General features: G+C 50.4%; 1 protein-coding gene across 2 annotated transcripts; it reads right to left on the bottom strand.

The window, feature by feature from the left end:
• Positions 1-2721: 2721 nt before the first annotated feature.
• TXLNA (taxilin alpha) lies at positions 2722-18339 on the bottom strand. 2 transcript variants are annotated; one of them, XM_080656147.1, is made up of 11 exons: positions 18165-18339; positions 17457-17666; positions 16522-16857; positions 14059-14150; positions 12797-12967; positions 10766-10960; positions 8406-8525; positions 8099-8173; positions 7322-7414; positions 6847-6942; positions 2722-6140 (listed from the first exon to the last, which is right to left on the bottom strand). In XM_080656147.1, exons 2-11 carry the CDS (start codon positions 17632-17634, stop codon positions 5814-5816), a joined length of 1683 nt encoding a protein of 560 aa, XP_080512273.1. In that variant the 5' UTR covers positions 17635-17666; positions 18165-18339; the 3' UTR covers positions 2722-5813. The 2 variants fall into 2 exon arrangements, with proteins under 2 accessions (XP_080512273.1, XP_080512274.1); XM_080656148.1 differs by having other exon boundaries at positions 18188-18274.
• Between the last annotated feature and the right edge of the window lie 293 nt (positions 18340-18632).

Here is an 18632-nt window from a genome sequence, read left to right as displayed (position 1 = left end):
ACAAGGTGACTACGATGTTGTGTGATGGCAAGCTAAAAATCCTTTCACTTTTCCCATCTGTTTTGGAGAGAAACTATAGTCTCACAAAATGGTGGTGGCTTTGTCAGAAAGAGGAATGCAGAGAGGGAAGAGAGAGGGAAGATGAACGGACATACATAAAAGCATGTAAGAAGCAGCAGAGCAGCAGCAACAGGAAGAAACTGGGAGAAGACAATGATCTATCATGTGAGTCCAGGACCCCTTTGAGCACTTTATGGTCATTTAATCCTCATAACAACCCTGACCGAAGATACTGTCATCGTCTCCTTTTACTAACAGTCAACAATAGCCTTTTGAGGGCAGTAGCACTCCTCCCATAGCACCCAGACACTTCTTGCTGGCAAAGCGTTGGGGGCTGTACTCAGTCACTGATGAAGTGACAGGACAAGTCCCCCTCCACCCACCCCCCCAACCCCCCAGGCCTAGGAGACCTGGGAGGGGGCATCAGGTGAATGGAAACGTGCGCGTTTGACTGCAGGCCTGGAGGGAAATCAGAGAGGGTGAGGGAGGCTGACACCACTTCCCCACCCCCTGCTGCCCCAGGTTGGGCATGTGGCGGGGGTGGGGGCGGGGGTGGGGGTGGGGGTCAATGGGGCAGCTATTTAAAGACCTGGCAAAGGCTCCCAGCTCAGGTCCTCAGAGAAGCATCTGATGCAACTGGAGACAGGCTGCCCTACAGGCTCAAATAACAGCCCCAGGCCAGTGCACACAGCTCCTCCCATCCAGCACACAGCTCCTCCCAAACACCGAGTGGCTGGGGCAGCTTCCCTGGGCCTGGGCCTGGGCCTCAGGCTGAGTTAGAGAGGGATAAGGCACTGTTTCAGCAGGCTCCAGAGCAAGGCTCTGTCCCAGGTGCTTTCAATGCCCAGGCCGCTCCTGCAGGGGAGACATTAAGTCAGGACTTGTTCAATAAGCAGGGATCTGAGAGAGGGGCCTGCATAGGCAGAGTGGACAACTGGAAGGCCCTCTCCTCCCTTACCAGAACTGCAGGAGTGGCACCAGGGCTCCTCGAGGAAAGTGGCAGAGGGCCCAGGCGCACCTCTAGGGTGAAGTTATTCTTAGAGCTGCTTTGCTCAGAGCCCCCAGTTGTGGCGGCCTCCCCTGAAGGGGAGACATTAAGGACCTTTGGAACCAATGTGGCCAGCACAGAAAAATATCAACCCATTAGAACCGTGACTGGAAGGGGCAGAGGCTCTGCGGGACTGTTACAGCCAGCGTGGACACATCTACCTGTGGAGGCCTGGAGGGAAGGGCACTGGGTTTCTGTCATTGGTTGGCCATTCATATATGGTCCTTTGTGATGAACAGCCCAGGCCCCAGAGAGAACAGGGTGCTGGGTGAGACATCCAGGATGTGTCCCACATAGGAGCTTGGGGTGGGTGAGCAGGAGTGCATAAGAAACCAGTTCATTCTTTTTTTAAAATCTCACTGGAGGATGTTTTTACTGAGAGAGAGAGAGAGAGAGAGAGAGAGAGAGAGAGAGAGAGAGAGAGAAGAGAGGGAGAAGAGAAACATCTATTAGTCGCCAGAGAGAGAGAGAGAGAGAAGAGAGGGAGAAGAGAAACATCTATCAGTCGCCAGAGAGAGAGAGAGAGAGAGAGAGAGAGAAGAGAGGGAGAAGGGAAACATCTATTAGTCGCCTCCTGTATGCGCCCTGACCCCGATCAGGGATTGAACCCGCAATCTTTTGGTGCAGGGGGATGACGCTGCAACCAATGGAGCCACCCAGTCGGTGAAACCGGTTCATTCTTAATAACTGTATGCAGAATGTGGTCAAGGAACACACAAAATCAAAGGAAAGGAACCTGGAGGTCCCTGGTGTGCTGGTGCCAAGAGATGTTGCCCATGGCAGACAGCCCAGATGGTAGTGATGCCACTTGTCCTAATTTGGACCTCACCATGTGCCTAGCTTTCTGTTGCCCTTGCTTTTGCATTCTTCATGGACCCTCCCTATCCCCTACCTAAAGACCTTCAGTGGGTCTCCCTGGTATAGCCCAAATTCCTTCACCTGGCACACAGGCTCTTGGTGACTCATTTGGCTCCTGCCTCATCTCTTCCATCCCCTCCAGTGCACCTGCATTGAACCACTGTTACTAAACAAGGGGTGGGGAACGTCCGGCCTGCGGCTGTAGAAGGCCCATGAAATAAGTTGGCGTGGCTCTGCCAAGGCAACCATAGGCAGGACTCGAAATTCAATAAATCTAAGAGCTTTTTTCATATCAACACAAATATATACTAAGTTAATTATATTAAGTTGTTATAAATATGCAAATGGCCCTTAGCAAAAAAAAGTTCCCTACCCCTGTACTAAATGGTTACCGAACTTCTACCTGCTCTTTGGGCCATAGGCCCTTCCAGGTATCCACCCGTTCTCTTGCTGAAGGGGACAGGGCCTTCCTCCTCTTGGCTCCCATAGGACAGCCACCCCTTCCACATCTAAACATTCCTTTCCCCTCACCAACCTGTGAGCCCTCAGAGGGCAGGGCCAATTTTTATATGTGTATCATGTCAGCTTTGCCAAGGGCTCTACTAAGGCAGCTCCAGTGAGTCTGTGTGTCCTGAGCTGTAAGGGAGGGCACTTTGGAAGATGCACAGCCAGACTTGGCAGCAGATCCAGACAAATCACTGATGACCGGATGGATTCAGAAGCCCAAATGACCACAAAGGTCAGGAGAGAAGCAATAAGGCAACAGACTCTTTATTTAATATGGTTTAAAATACATCAAAATCAAGTCCCTGGCTGTTGTGAATACCAAAATGAGACCCCAACCAAAAAAAAAAAAAAAAAAAAAATGTTGTCAGCACAGCTTCAAACAAACCTGGGTGGCCAAGTTGGGCCATAAGGGAAGCAGTTAGAGACAGATGGCAGCACCCCTCCCCCAGGAAGTGGGTACCTGGCTGTCCCTGGGGTGACCTTCTGTACTGTGCAAGGTGGGAGGGCTGGAGCAGCTGGAGAATCAGCTCAGCAGGCCTTGGCCCTCCCCTACGGACACCAGGGCAGCTCCAGTGGCCTATTTGGCCAGTCCTCAGCAGGGCCACCACAGTGGGGTAGAGAAGGGAAAATAACCATCTTTACAGACATAACATTCTCTTACAGAAAAAAGTGCCTGAGCTCAGCCCATGGTCCAAAAACCTCATGGAAAACGAACAAAAAAGTGCTGTTGACACCTCTTAGAATCTGGTGTACATGAAGCTCTCAGCTGGACAAGGTCTGAACACAAACTACTGTCAGCAGAGCCAAGGGCTCTGGGCTGTGAGCCTTGCCTGCTGTGGTCCCCTGGAGAAGCTAGCAATCCAAGAAACCAACACAGCTCTTGGTCCTAGAACTGAGGTCATGTGCATGGGACCTGCCCTAGTGAGGAAGGCACTGGCCTTCAGAGAGGCCACAGCCCCTGCATCTGGCCCAGGCTCCTGGCTGGCAGCACCCAAGTACCTGGGCTGACTTTGGAAAGCGGAGCAAGCAGAACAGCTGTAGTGATTACAATTTGGTCAGTGGAGTTAGAGGAATGGGATCCCTGCCTGTACGCTGTCCAGGATGCCCAGAGCTGAGCAAAGGCTCTACCCTGCCCAGGGCCCATTATCTCTGACCTGGGAAGCCCAGCGGGGCCACCTTGCTCGCTGGAGCTCCACTTGGTTTCAGAGAGCTGTTGTGCCGAGTCCCCACCCCACCACACTGGGCTCCCTCCCCACTAGCCCCATGGGCTTTAAGAGGTAGGTGAAGTGAGGCAGGCAGTCATGTGGGCTACTGCAGGTCTACCTGATCTTTAAAGGGGCGGGCAAAAGCTTCTGCCTCCTCCCAATGCTCCCACAGCCCAGCAAACCCTCTATGGGGCAGTTCTTGAGTACCTCAACAGGGCATGATGAGAGAGCCTTACTGGAACAGGAAGAGGCATGTTCAGGGACCATTCTAGACACACCCATTTCAGAGGGGGAAAGACTTTAGGAAACACTTCTCCACAGGAGAGCAGTATCTCAGCCAGGGATGGTAAACAGGTCTCAGCACTTGCACTGGCTGCTGAGGGAACCTCGAGAAATAAATACCAGGAATGAGCAGGAAATACTCTGAAGAGACTAGTGGGAACTACTACGGAGCAGAGAAATGGTGTACCTTTCACCTGCCATCTCTGGTCAAAGTCAGAACAAGAGTATTTAATACTCTTCATGAACCTATTTTATGAGGGATTTAAGGGCTGAAAGAATGGGCTAGTTGTGCAAGATGAAAGAACCTGTATGATAATGAATTAGCTTTAAGAAAATACAGCAAGCATCAGCTCAACCATTTTATCTACCTTGGTCTGCGGCTCCCTCAGCTACACTGAAGCCCAGGCCCAGCTGGAGATGGGGCATAGTCCCCAAGCGCAGCAGAGTTCTGTTTCCTGGTCCAACTCTGTTGTTCCGGAAAATTGCTCTGTATAAAGATGGCCTAATACCTTAGGCAAGTTTGCAACCAGCAGAACTTTCAGAGTATAGAGGAACATGTAAGAGGAGGGGATTATGGGATATAGGAATATCTGCAGCCATTTTGTGGATTTCTTGGGGTCAGTCAATTCTCATCCTTATGCATCAGTTGTCAGACAAGAGCTGGGGCCCCCACACAGGAAGAAGTATGATGTTGAGGACACCTCAGCTCTTACGCCTTGGACAATAGAACTAGAACCTCAAGGACGGCATAGTGGGGGTAGGGGCAGGAAGCAGAAACAGACTCACAAAGCCACCGGGAACAGCTGCTCCTGGGGCCTAGCAACTGCTACATGGAGGCAGTGGTGATGGCATTGGTGGTGGCCTTCCAGGATTGAAACCCATAGGATTGAAAGCCCTTTCCTTTCTCTCACTACAATTTGATTTCATCAAACAGGAAACCTAAGCACCAACATGACAAAAGTGCCGGGTGGGGTGGGGAGGGTGGTGGGGCACTGGAAGCCAGGAACCCAGGCACCACTGCTAGAGTATTCCTCCTCCCTCCTCAGAAGACTCTCAATACCAACACTGTCATGTGCAACAAAAACAAAAAGCCTTCAGAAAGAATCCTTTGGGTGATCCCATCAATCATTTGTGCAGGCTAGAGAGGCACCTGTGAATGATAAGGCTACTGAGAAGCATCACTGGCCTGGTCCTGGCACTAACATAGGGCAGGGGAAGCAGTGCCCAACGGGCTCCCTACCAGCACATCATTCCATACAGAAACATTCTCCAGGTTCCTGTCTGAGGCAGGAAAGTGGTTTGATCACTAGCTCTGAGTACCCTGCCAAGGCTCTGTCTGGGGACCCCTTTCCTGGTTAAGAAAAGCAAAGGAGTGTCCAGGGGAGCTAGGAGAGCCAGAGCTGCCGAAGCCCTGCCAACAAGAGAAACACAGTCAGGCCTGGGTGTGTCACTTGTCATGATCCCTGAAGGGCAGGGAGGGGAGGGGTCTAAGCCTCATGTCAGGCAGGGAAATGTTCAAGTCACTGTCCTGCCAGGTCACTGAAGGCGGCTACAGATGACGGCTCCGCTTTGACTCTTCAGCTCACAGAAGAGCCACTGACTTCATCTGTACACATCCGCTCCGCATCCAATGCAAGCCTATTTTACATTTACAGATATAAATGTATGAGGCCTTGCACATGTCATATGTATGTGAAGCTGACCCACGAAATTCAAACTGCAGTGTCAGATGACAGCCAGGTCAGAGCACCCTGGGCCTCAGCACTGGACTACTTAGCAGTGGGAGCCTTGCACGGGCCAGGCCTGGCTGGGCTGCTTGCTCCCTTCCCAGCATGCCCCTAGTGCCAGGCTCCCTAGGCGGTGGTGGAGGTGGGCTCCCGGGGCCCTGATTGGCCTGATGCTTCTGTGCTTGGTGCTCCAGGGCAGCAGGGAGCTTCTGTGGCTCCTGTAGAGCTAGGTGCTTGGTCCCCGGACCCCTCGCCACCCTGCTCTTTGGAGGCAGTGGCAGCCTCTGGCCTTAGCTCAGGGCCGCTGTCAGTGAGGGGGCCCTGGCCACCAGCACTCAGGTCCTGTACCCTCTTGTTCAGATCGTTGCGCTCTGTCTGCAGCGCCCGGCACAGCTTCTCCAGTCGCTGGATTTTCACCTGCAGGCCCTCAAGCTCTTTGTCCCGGAGGGTTTTCTAGGGAGAGAAAGGGGGCCTTTCAGTGTCATGCATCGATCCTCCACCTGCCACTGCCACTTGGTAGAAAACATTCACACTTAACAACACTGGGAACAGACTGGAGTCCAAAGCTGGCCCCTTTCAAGTAAATAGCCCTGGTTTATGCCAAGACCTGGCTGTCAGTTGAGGGCAATGTGGTATAGAGGAGGGGCATGGCTTAGAGACCATGTATTTCTCCATTTATCTACCAGAAGACCTTGGCAAAGTACTTGGTTTTGTAGCTTATCTCCTGATCTGTTACTCTCGTCTACTAACATCAACCTCACAGATCTCGAGAAGGTTCAATGTACTGGCAAAGCACAGACATTCAGCAGGTCTGGCTGCAGTAGCCGCTCTAGCACTGAGTTACTTTCCTCTCCTACATCTCCAGTCACAAAATCAAATGATCGGGGCCACTCCACATACAAACTACACACATCATTGGCACCATTTGTTTTTCTTGTTCCTTATTCTTTTCTTCCATTTCTTCCCTTTGCTTCCACCACAGGCCTATGACTGGGCTCACCACCTCCCCTGGGGAGAGCTGACAGTGCCTTGGACTTGGACAGACGTGCCCAGCTTCACCTCAGGCCAGCTGCATCACTCACTGCTAGAACTACAGAAAATGGCCCAATACTCAGTAACTGCACACCCCATCCCTGGCTGCAGAGTGCACTCAGCCCACCTCCTCAGCCATCTCCAGCAGGGCCTTGTTGCTGCTCTCCCACCGGGACCGGTACATGGTGGTTTCTTTCTCCAGCTTCTTGATCTTCTTAGTCATCTGGGTTAAGTGACAGGCAGAGGAAATGGTCAGGGCACAAGCTGTCTGCATCTATGTCCCCAAGGTGGGGCAACGGTCCCATGGAAGCAGGCAAGGCAGTACAGGACAGAGCCAGTGCTTTCTGTGCCACCTAGGACCTCTCAAGGTAAATGCCCACTGCCAATAACAGGAAACAGCAAGACAGTCCCTTCTCCAGGACAACCCGGAAGGTGCACATACCACTGTCACTTCCTCGAGAGGGAGGAAAGGGTGTGATTCCTTCTGACAGTCCTTCCCTTGCCTCAATCACAGTTACCGTAAACAGTTCCCAGTGAGGCACCACATTTTGAACGAAGCAGCTTGTGCCCCTGTAGCCATACCCAGCCTGGGCCAGTGTTACCTTTTCCATCTCCTGTTTGAATGTGGTGAACACCTCACTGCTTTTGGAAAGAGTGTTCTGGAACTCCTCGAACTTCTCTGTGTACAGGGCAAGCTGGGCGAGAAAGAAGCCCACAGTTAAAACCAAACTTCCCGCCCTAACTGGTTTGGCTCAGTGGATATAGCGTCGGCCTGCGGACTGAAAGGTCCCAGGTTCGATTCCGGTCAAGGGCATGTACCTTGGTTGCGGGCACATCCCCAGTAGGGGGTATGCAAGAGGCAGCTGATCGATGTTTCTCTCTCATCAATGTTTCTAGCTCTCTATCCCTCTCCCTTCCTCTCTGTAAAAAAATCAATAAAATAAAACCAAACTTCCCTAGAGGGCACTTCTGGTCCACACACTCAGACCCTCTGACCCTCTGACCCAACAATTCCGAGATCCCATTTTTCTTCATGTAAGCCCAGAAAGTAGGATTTGGGGTGACTTTAAAAAAAAAATATTTATCTTCAAATGTTTCTTCCAGAATTACGTATAATTTATAGAATTAAACCATCTGTCCCCATCCCCTCAACAGCAGCACAAAAACTACTTCCTACTAGGAATGAAGTCCTTCAAGCTCATCTAGCCACCTGGTCACTACCACACATGTGCTGGGCGGGGCCAGAGAGAACAAAGACTCAGTAAGGTCACATAGCAGTCAAGGTAGTCCTAGAATGAGGGTCCCATTTCCCTCCCCCACAGGACGGGTCCCAATGAGGAGACTGTGGAGGCACAGGGGCAAGATACACACTGTCTCACCTGCTGCTTCAGGTGGGTCTCCTGCTGCTTCATCAGCTCACACATCCTCTGGGACTCCACTGCCTCTTTGAGGAGCTATTTCCAAGATAGGACATCAGACCTCGTCAGAAGCCCCAAGGGGCTATGTGTGTTTTTTGCCAAACACACCAGAACCCTCTGAAGTGTCCTGCTCTCTGACTGGTATCTGAGGAAACAGTGCCCTGCTCTGGCTAGGCACCAACCTTTCCCATACAAACGTGACTATGAGCTAAGCCAGAACCCAACCCACCTCTTCCAAGACCCCCCAACCCCAGAGCCTGAGCCTTACAAAATCCTTTTCCCGCTGGTGCCTCTCCTCTGCCTCCTTCAGCATCTCCTGGGCCTGCTGGAGCTTGGCATCCACCAGCTGCTGCTGCAGGTCCTTGTGCTTGAAGACTTTGTCGATATGCTGCAGGAAAGCATGGTGGGAGAGGTCCACCTGTTAGGAGCTCCCTTTCCCTTTCTCAGAGAGGCCGGCCTAATAGCTACAGACTTCAGGGCTCCCTGCCCAGCCTCCCATCTCAATCTGACATGCTGGACTCCCATGAGTACCACAGGACATGGGCCCCACGTCCCTGGAAAGTCTACTTCCCAACCTCACCTTATTTCTCTTCCACTGAGTCAGTCCTGGGTGAGCACAGAGGTTTATGGATGAAATCAGCTCCCAGGAAGTCAATTAATAAATACTCAAATCTCCAGCCCCAAGAGAGATCAATCCATTGGGCCGACAACCCTTACTTTTGTAGCCTGACTCCCTTGTAAGTGGGAAGAAAGGGCAAAAACGACACCTCTGCCAACACAACAGCTTAGCTCTATTAGCAGAGCTCTGCTCAATCTATAAGTGAAGATTTGATATCCCAAGGAACAGCTGTCCTAACTTCGGGAGGAGCCCTGGGAACTGGGACGGGTGAGAGAGCAGGGGTAGAGCGAAGGTGATGGACTCAAGTGCTACAAAGGTAAAAAAGGGATGTAGGGGAATTGTATGTTTTTGAATGAGGAAGGGAAGGTGGCTTGGGGATGTATAGAGTTGGGGACATGATGAATTTCAGTCTCCTGTGATCTGAAGTCCAGAGGCTCAGAGGGGGCAGAATGGCAGTGCCTGATTCTGACTGGGGGTGGGGTGTAAATGAGGAGCATAGGGCCTGGGGCCCACACCTCTACCTCTGCACGCAGTACCAAATCTTATTTTGCCTTGGTGTGAAACAGGTGGGGGTGGGATGCGGGACAGGGGGAAGAGTCCTCAGGTTTTTGAAGTAGGTGCCTCACTCTGGTGGCTCAGGAAGCCTCCATGTCTTTCAGTGCTGAAGGACAAGAACCAAACCAACTCCTCTCAAACCACATGCATCACAAGCAGCCTGGTTCCCAGAGGACAAAGCACAGGAAAAGACCGGGGTGGATCATGGGAAGCCCCTCTAGGCCCTGCATACAATGATTGCCACACTGGACTGTGAGTCCATGTGGGCAGGGTCTTGCCTATCCCACCTATCACCTATCACCACACCTCCAGGGCCTAGGAAGGGGTCTGGTCTGGGACTGTAAGGTACCTGGCAGTGACATGTGAAGAGACCCTAAGAGAGGGACTCTAGTGACAGGGGCAGCAGAGCAGCAAGGAACCAGAGGACGTAGCCTTTAGAGTAAATCACTGACCCCAGGTCTAGCTCCTTCCCTGGGATTTCAAATTCTAAAAATTTCTGAAAACTGAAATTGTCAGAAGTTGGCAGACAGCCGAAACCGGTTTGGCTCAGTGGATAGAGCGTCGGCCTGCGGACTGAAGGGTCCCGGGTTCGATTCCGGTCAAGGGCATGTACCTTGGTTGCGGGCACATCCCCAGTGGGAGGTGTGCAGGAGGCAGCTGATCGATGTTTCTCTCTCATCGATGTTTCCAACTCTCTATCCCTCTCCCTTCCTCTCTGTAAAAAAATCAATAAAATATATTTTGAAAAAAAAAAAAAAGAAGTTGGCAGACAAACCTGACCTGTACCTTTGTATGGCTAATTATAATGTAGGTGAGTATACTAAGAAATTAAACTGTGTAAATACTACGTGTCTGAATTGGGGGTGCTGCCACAGCAAAGCCCTGCTGGGGGTGTTTTGTAACACACAGTACATGGACAGACCTCCATTCTAATATGTGGACAGTTCTAATTCTATAATATACCTGGCCCTACCATTTAGGAGATACTATGGACCTGTGGTCATGTGGCTGCAGGCCATTCCCTTTTCCTTACCTCAATTCCTTGTCTACATGAGGATGTGCAACATCGCTCCCCTCCCAAAGAAGGAGGAAGAATTGGAAAATGGCCCTAGCCATTTTTGCTCAGTGGATAGGGCCTTGGCCTGAGGATTGAAGGGTCCCTGGTTCGATTCCGGTCAAGGGCACATACCTGAGTTACCAGCTCAATCCCCAGTAGGGGGCGTGCAAGAGGCAGCCAAAGAATGATTCTCTCACATCATTGGTATTTATATCCCCCTCTCCCTCTCCCTTCCTTTCTGAAACCAATTAATCAATCAATGAATACTGAAAACTCTTAAAAAAAAAAAAAAAAGAATTGGAGAATGGAATAAGGCCTGAAAAGTGCTGTCCCAGTGCCCGCCACACACCCACAACCTCCCAATTTCCTGGCTAAGACTCTGTCCACACCACCTCACCTCCTCTCGCAGCTCATACTGCTCAATCAGCTTCTTGAGCCTCTCAGCCAGCTCCATGTTCTCCTGGCGCAGCTTGGAATTGCGCTCATTATGCTGCTCCATCTGTAGCTGAATGTCATTCAGCGTCACCTGGAAGTGGGAGGTCACCTCCTTGCGTTTCTCCTCCTCTTCCCGGGCCCGCTGCACACCTTCCTCCTGGGCAGAGAAGTCAGACCCAGCTCCATCATCGATTGCTCCTCAGCCAGCTTTGCAAGGCTCCCCCCACCACCCCAACTAGCCCAGGATGGTCTCTATCAATAGTCCTCCCTGCTCTCAAAGTGATGACTAGCCAGGCTCCAAGGTGTCAAGCAATGGGGACTCCTAATGGACCCTTCTGTATCTCAGGTGGCAACAAGTAAGAGAGCCTCTCCCTAGAAAAATGCAGGCATACTTGTTCAGAGCCATTCTATAGAACTCTGGATATCCTGAAGCCTATTCTTCCAGATTTATGAAGTAGTCTCATTTTGTGTGTGTGTGTGAATTTTTAGAGAGGAAGGGAAACAAGGAGGGAAGTGGGAGGGAAAGGGAAACATCCATTTGTTGTTCCACTTACTTATGCATTCATTGGTTGCTTCTTATGTGTGTCCTGACCAGAGATCAAACCCACAACCTTGGGGTATTGGGACAGGCTCTAACTGAGCTACCTGGCCAGGGCCTTAAGTAGTGTTTTAATGTGCTTTCATCTTTGACAGCCACCCCCCTCCCCGCCCCATACCCACATAACCATCAAGTAGTTAAGATTCAGTAATACCCAGGGTTGGCAAAGTTGTTCAGAATTAGGCACTCAGACACTGTGGGAGGGAAGGCAACCTGGGCAAAATCTATTAAAATTTGCACACACAGTGACTCAGACATATCACTTCTGAGATTTATCCTATAGATAAATTCTGTGTAATTAGTCAGGGACACATATAACAAGAATTTTCACTAACTCTCCATATACTAGAGGACCGGTGCACAAATTCGTGCATGGGTATGGTCCCTGGGCCATCAGAAACCTCCCCCCCCCCCACCTTGGCTCGTCTGTGGGCTGGGAGCAGTTCCTGCATTGAGCATCTGACTGCCCCCCCCCCTCTGGTGGTCAGTGCGTGTCATAGCAACTGGGCGTTCTGTCATTTGGTTGATTTGCATATTAAGCTTTTTTTATATAAGATAATAGTAAAAAATTGTTATCTTCCCAAAAATACCTTAATGAGGACAGGAATAAAATGCAATATACCCATATAACAATGGTGCTGAAAAGAATGAGATAGCTCTATGTATACCGACAGGGAGGAAAGATACGGCATTGTGTAGAATGAGAATGGAATAGGATATGAAAAAATACGTGTATAATACTTTTCATTTAAAAAACTGTATGTAAGATTTTCTATGTAGACAGGAAAGTTAAAAGGTTGGACTTAAACTTACATATTAGTAGGTTTACTTCCCAGTGGTTTCTGCTGGCCACTGGGGTTGAGGACAGTGGGTGACTATTACCTCTGACTTGTTATACTTTTATCATCTTATATCAAACATATTAAATTTGTAACATTTTAAAAGACAAACTAAAAACGAGCAAAGCAAGTTGCAAAATACCATAAATTTACTGATCCAAATTGTATGACCTGGAGGTCATAGCAGTGACCAGGCTTTAACCAGTGACCTCACCTTAGGCAAGGCAGAACAAGGAGAAAGGACACACATTCCTGACTGACCAACACTGGGACAAGAGCTGCTGGTCGGCACTGGACCCCAGCTTACCTGGGGACTGTGATGGAGTTAAGAACTCCTGGAGGCCTGCACTCTGGGTTCTCTTTGCTTCTTAGCCTTTACCTTCCTTACTACAAGTACATGTCAAATGGTCACAAGCAATTCTCGCTAATCAGAGCATTACTGGGGAAATCTATTTCTATACTGAAAACCTGTGCTAGTTTTTAAGGGAAAAGCTGCCAAAGATAAGTGGAAATTAAGGTAACCAATTGTCCCTCTCAGGGGGCCCAGCCAGCCTACCTTGAGGGAACGATTGTGGCGCTGCAACTCGCGGCACAGACTCTCGAGCTTGCTGCGGGCCAGGATGGCCTTGCTGTGCTCACCGCGCAGGTGGTCCTTCTCCTGCACCAGCTGGCTCTGCTTCTTCTGCAGGAGCTTCATCTGCTTCTGGGAGTTCCGGTGCTCCTCCAGCTGGAGACAGGAGGGCAGGTAAGTACCCTGGGAGGCTCTTCCCATGGGGATCCAGGGTCTCCTGAGCTGACCTAACCCTGGCCCTCTCCCCCGACTCCAGCCATAATAGCTCAGGTCAGACACTGTGTGGGTGCTCCATTTGCTACTCACAATAACCCTTAGGGCCCCCGTACTTCAAGGACACAGAAACGGACACTCAAGATAGGACAGAGGTACACAGCCAGCAGATCCCCGTTTCTCTCCCAGCTCTCAGACCATTACATTACCCCAATTCTGGGGACACTCATGCCCTCAGATGAGATCACCTGCTACTCCTCTTTGTCTTACACTTACAACACATCCAGATTCAGAGTAGTCACATTTCAATCGGCCACTATGTCATCTTTCAGAACTGCACCCACCTCCAAGATCTCATCCCAAGCCAGGACTACCACGTACCTTCCAAGCTCATCCTCTCCAATCCTTATCTGAGGTCTCAGGTCTACTACCCTATTGAACCTTCAAGCCTTTGAACCAACCACCCTTTCACTTTCCTTTAAATAATCTTTTTCTCACTCAGCTGAAATTCCTTATGCCCTTAACTCTTCTGCCCTCTTTTCCCAGAAAAATTCCACTTTATTTACAGGAACTATGGAGGTAAAGGAACACGTTAAATGCCACCACAAAGCTAGAACAGGGCAACTGGTCTGCAATAAGTCAATGTTACGGGAAAAAGAGCAGGGCAGTAAGATGAAAACTGCTTTAAAGGAGGGAAAAAGTCGTAACAACACAACGTAATAAATGGACCTCCTTTGGATCCTGCTTTAATCAAACTGACATTTTTAAACAATTGGGGAAATCTGACTGTGGACTGGGTATTAAGAGAATATCAAATGATTAATGTTGTTGCACTAGAATGTACAATTTCTCAGACCGGAAGAAGGTGGCTGGGACTAGACATCCCCCCACCACCCCAGTCAGATGAGGAAAAGGCTCAGAGAGGCTGAACAGAAATTAAGCCACCCACCTGCCCTTGTACCCTCAACCCCATACTGGGTGGCCTGCTGATGTTCCGAGGAAGAGAGGGTGCAAGGAGAAGGGGGAGAACTGACCAGTTCAGCATACTTCTTGCACAGAGCTGCCAGCTTCTCCTCTGGGGTACTCAGTGTGTTCAATGTCTGCATCAGTAACGTAATCTCCTTTCCTGCAAAGTACAGGGAACAAAGGCATGTACCCCTTTCTCTGGGAGTCCCCTCCAGGCCTAGGCCCACCTATCATACTTTACATTTGTTTGTTGAACTGGCTGCCTTTCCTGCTAAAATGTGTGCTTCATGAGGTCTGCAACCAACTCAATTCTGCCTACCAATATAGCTCAGTGCTGTCCCTAGTGCCCCTTGCTGAGGACATGCTCAACAAATACTTATTAAATGAATGACTGGCCCTAACCAGTTTGGCTCAGTGGATAGAGTGTCGGCCAGCGGACTGAAGGGTCTCGGGTTCAATTCCAGTCAAGGGCACGTACCTCGGTTGCAGGCTCCTCCCTGGCCCGGGCCCTGGTAAGGGCTTGTGCAGGAGGCAACCAATCGATGTGTTTCTTTTACATCGATGTTTCTCTCTGTCCTTCCCTCTCTCTTCTACTCTCCCTAAAAATCAATAGAAAAATATCCTCGGGTGAGGATTAGCAACAACAACAAAAATGAATGACTGAATCTCTGTGGAATCTCCCTGGTGAGCACCAGGAATGGGAGAAAAAAACAACTACCCGCTTTACCAACAGGTTTAAGAAAGGTGTTCCTGCCCGGCCAGCATGGCTCTGTGGTTGAGCGTCAACCTATGAACCAGAATGTCATGGTTCGATTCACATACCCGGGTTGTGGGCTTGATCCCCAGTAGAGGGTGTGCAGGGGGCAGCCGATCCATGATTCTCTCTCATCATTGATGTTTCTATCTCTGTCCCTCTCCCTTCTTCTCTGAAATCAATAAAAATATTAAATATGTGTGTGTATGTGTCTGATGTGAATTCAGTACTACTGTTTCAGTGCAAGGAACTCCCTTCTGAAACAGGAAGAATGCAAAAAGGAACAGGTCTCTTTGAGAATTATGAAACTCTTATCAACAGAAGCAGCCAAACAAGGAACTTTAAAATGAATATACCTTTCAATAATTGATCCTAAGATTAAAAACAAACAAAAAAACTTTCTTTAAATTAGGATGACAGTTAGGGGGTGGTAAGCAGGGCATAAAATATGGGTATAATACCACCCAACTTTGAGTCTTTAAGACACAATATCCCTCTACTTCCACCCTCACCCAAATTACTCTCCCCCACGGCCTGTGCCTGAGTCACATTCTTCCTGTCTCCCTGGAGGGCCACTGTACATAGCACAGCACTAGACTTCTGCAATGGCAACCCTGAGAGGCTCCAAGAGAGACTGCAAATCACCGGCACAACAGGCCAAAGCCAACCCACAGGTAGGTTTTGTTTGGCTCCTAGCATACCAGTTGCCAACTGTTAAAAATCTAGAGATTGCACATAACTCTGACTGGGTTTTGTTGTTTGTTTTTTTAAAGGAAGGTTGTCTAGCCCTAACCAGTTTGGCTCAGTGGATGGAGCGTCGGCCTGCGGATTGAGGGGTCCCAGGTTCAATTCCGGTCAAGGGCGTGTGCCCTGGTTGCGGGCATATCCCCAGTAGCGAGTGTGCAGGAGGCAGCTGATTGATGTTTCTCTCTCATCGATGTTTCTGACTCTCTATCCGTCTCCCTTCCTCTCTGTAAAAAATCAATAAAATATATTTAAAAGCCAAAACCGGTTTGGCTCAGTGGATAGAGCGTCAGCCTGCGGACTGAAAGGTCCCAGGTTCGATTCCGGTCAAGGGCATGTAACTTGGTTGCGGGCACATCCCCAGTAGGAGGTGTGCAAGAGGCAGCTGATCGATGTTTCTCTCTCACCGATGTTTCTGACTATCTATCACTCTTCCTTTCTCTCTGTAAAAAATCAATAAAATATATTTAAAAAAATATATATATATATATATATATATATTTAAAAAAATAAAAATAAATGAAGGAAGGCTGTCTAGACTTAGCTTGTAGTTTTACATGCTATCAACGTGCTGGGACCCAGGTGGCAGTCAACCTTGGATGAAGTGGACACTTTCTTGGCTAGCTTGGCTTATTTGAGTTTTCAACCCGGGTCTACTCCAATTCCCTTACTGTAGAGAAGTGACAACTAAGGACCAAAAAGGAAAAAGGCATTGCCCAAAGTCCCACAGATTAGAAATGGTGCTGGCTGGCTGGCATAGGAGTCCCCCCAGGTCTCCTGCTCCCCATTTTCTCAGAGAGCAGGTTGGATTTCGCTTCTCACTTGCTCCCAAGGCCAGAAGTCCCTGTGCAGTGAACAATCTGCACTCCTCTATGCTATGGACCCATAGCCCTGGCTATGATAAAACTGGTGTGGTACACCGCACTGGAAACTAGGGTTTACTCTGAATCCTAGCAGAGCAGGCTAGCCCAAGGAATGTCAGGTCCCAACACTCTCCCCTCACCAGCCTCACAAGTAGTTGCCCTCTGCTCACCCAGACCCTTGGCTTTCTTCTTCTCTTGTGGCCTTCGGTGGTCTCGGTCTCCCACCTCATCACTTGCCCGGATCTCGTCTGTGCCTGGCTCCCCCTTGGAGGTCTTCTCACCATTGACTACTGGGATCAATGGCTCAGGCTCCCCATTCCTTGAGGCATAGGTCCGGGACTTCTCTGCATCTTCAGGTTCAGCAGGCTCACCCTGTGCACCATCCTCACCTGGGCCCCCCTGACTGTTGTCCACACAGTATGTACTCAGGATGTCTTCCAACTGGCGGCTCAGCTCCTCAGAGACATCTCGGAGGGCTCCAGACTGAGAGGTTTTGGCTTGTGCTCCTACAGGAGGAAGAAGGGCAGAATGTGAAATAAGACGGTTATACCACTGGTCGGGATTTTTTCAGGCCCAAACTTACTGGCTTGGATTAAATGTTGCCTAACTTCTTTAAGCCTCAGTTTATTTACCTACAAAATGACATGAGTATTTCTCTTTTGTGAGTATAAAAGAAATCAGGTAAAGCATCCAGCACATAGGGATGGCATGTAGCAGGAGCTCAATGTCTATTCCACCCCCTTCTCCTCCTGGTGAAAATCATTTCTTGATAGTAAAAAAGTTCCAGAAATGCCTCAAATATAAAGAGCAGTTACCCACTGGTACATGAGGCGTTTCTAACCTGGTCTTGCAAATTCTGTGTCTCATTTGACTGCTCCTGATTTAATCCTGTCAGAGCCTTCTCTCAAGAGTTCTGTTCCTGTTCTTAGAGTCCAAGGCTCTACCAACTCCCTAGGACACGGTGGGGATCGCACAGACTCAGCAATGTCTCTCTCATTCTAATTTCCTTCTTTCTGGGTAAACAGGGGCCTCTACCTCCAGAAGCTAGACTGGCGCACCACAAACTCCTCCCCCTGCCCGCTGGAAAAGCAGAGCTGGCACACACCCTCCGTCTTCCTGGGAGTCTGGCTGGCGGAACCTTCAGCTTGTGCCGCGGAGGCCGCCTGGCTGGGCAGGCCCTGGACTCCCTCTGGTCCGGCTTCCACTTGCCCCGGGTTGCTTTTTGGGTTGGAAGTGTTGCCTGATTGCTTGGCAGCCCCATTCTTTTTGTCTTGGTTCTTCATTGTGGGTTGCAAAGCTAGGTGAGGAGCAGATCCTATAGAAACAAGCACATTCGCTATTTTGCAAGACTTCGAAATTCTTCTCAGCCTGGATCAGAAATCCCAATATCGGATGCACAAAGCTTCTAAAAACAAACTGGCCGACCTTCCCTGGAGGTAACCCACGGTTCTCTCCGTCTCTGGCGGGTCAGGGGAGCCTGGTGTGCATAGGCAGGTTTTCGGGGCGCTGCTCCAGGAGCAGGGGAAGAAAGGCCTCCTTTTCCCTGAAGCTTCTTCCCGATACAACGCGGCCCCCTCAGGATCCGCCGAGCGCCGGATAGGTTCCCGGCCGGTGACTGACGTGGCGGGACGCTAGATTCCCGGTCTCTCCCCCGCCTCCCGGGCCCCACATGGGCCTCCCTCCACCCACCGCGCGCACAGCCACCCACGCCCCGCGAGCGGCCCGCTCTCCTGCCGCCCGCGCACGCGCAGAGGCTTCAGCCCTGCCCTCCGGCCCGAGCCCTCGCGCGGAATCTGCGTTTCTTCCCACTGACCGAAAGCGCTCAGGTCTACGGACCCTCTGATCGCCTCCTCCCTCTAGCCGCCACGGTACGGACCCCACAGCCAACGTCCTCACGGCTTCGCCCGCTGTGGCCTCGCACCGGAAACCCGGATAACCGCTGCCGGCAGAGCCGCCTGCTCTCCGCAGCCAATCAATAGCCGGCTCTCGCGCGGGGCTTGCTGGGAAAGATGAAGAGACGCGGCCTCTGAGGCGGGCAAACTGGGAAGGCGGGGGAGGGAAAAGACTACACGTCCCTCCATGCACCGGGGATGACCCTCAACTCCCAGGATGCAATAGGGAGGGCTTTAGTTCTAGGTGCCCGAAACTCAGGAGGTCCGAAAAGAGCTAGTCATTCTGCACAAAGACCCCTGTCAAGCTTGTTTCTCTCGCTCAGAAGCTATGATTCAGCCCCAAAAGCCTTTCACCTGTCTCTTCTTTCTTGCACGCTTCCACCAACACT

The sequence above is a fragment of the Plecotus auritus genome, assembly GCF_963455305.1.
Source record: "Plecotus auritus genome assembly, chromosome: 2".
Classification (NCBI taxonomy): domain Eukaryota; kingdom Metazoa; phylum Chordata; class Mammalia; order Chiroptera; family Vespertilionidae; genus Plecotus; species Plecotus auritus.
This window is presented reverse-complemented; position numbering and strand designations above follow the sequence as displayed.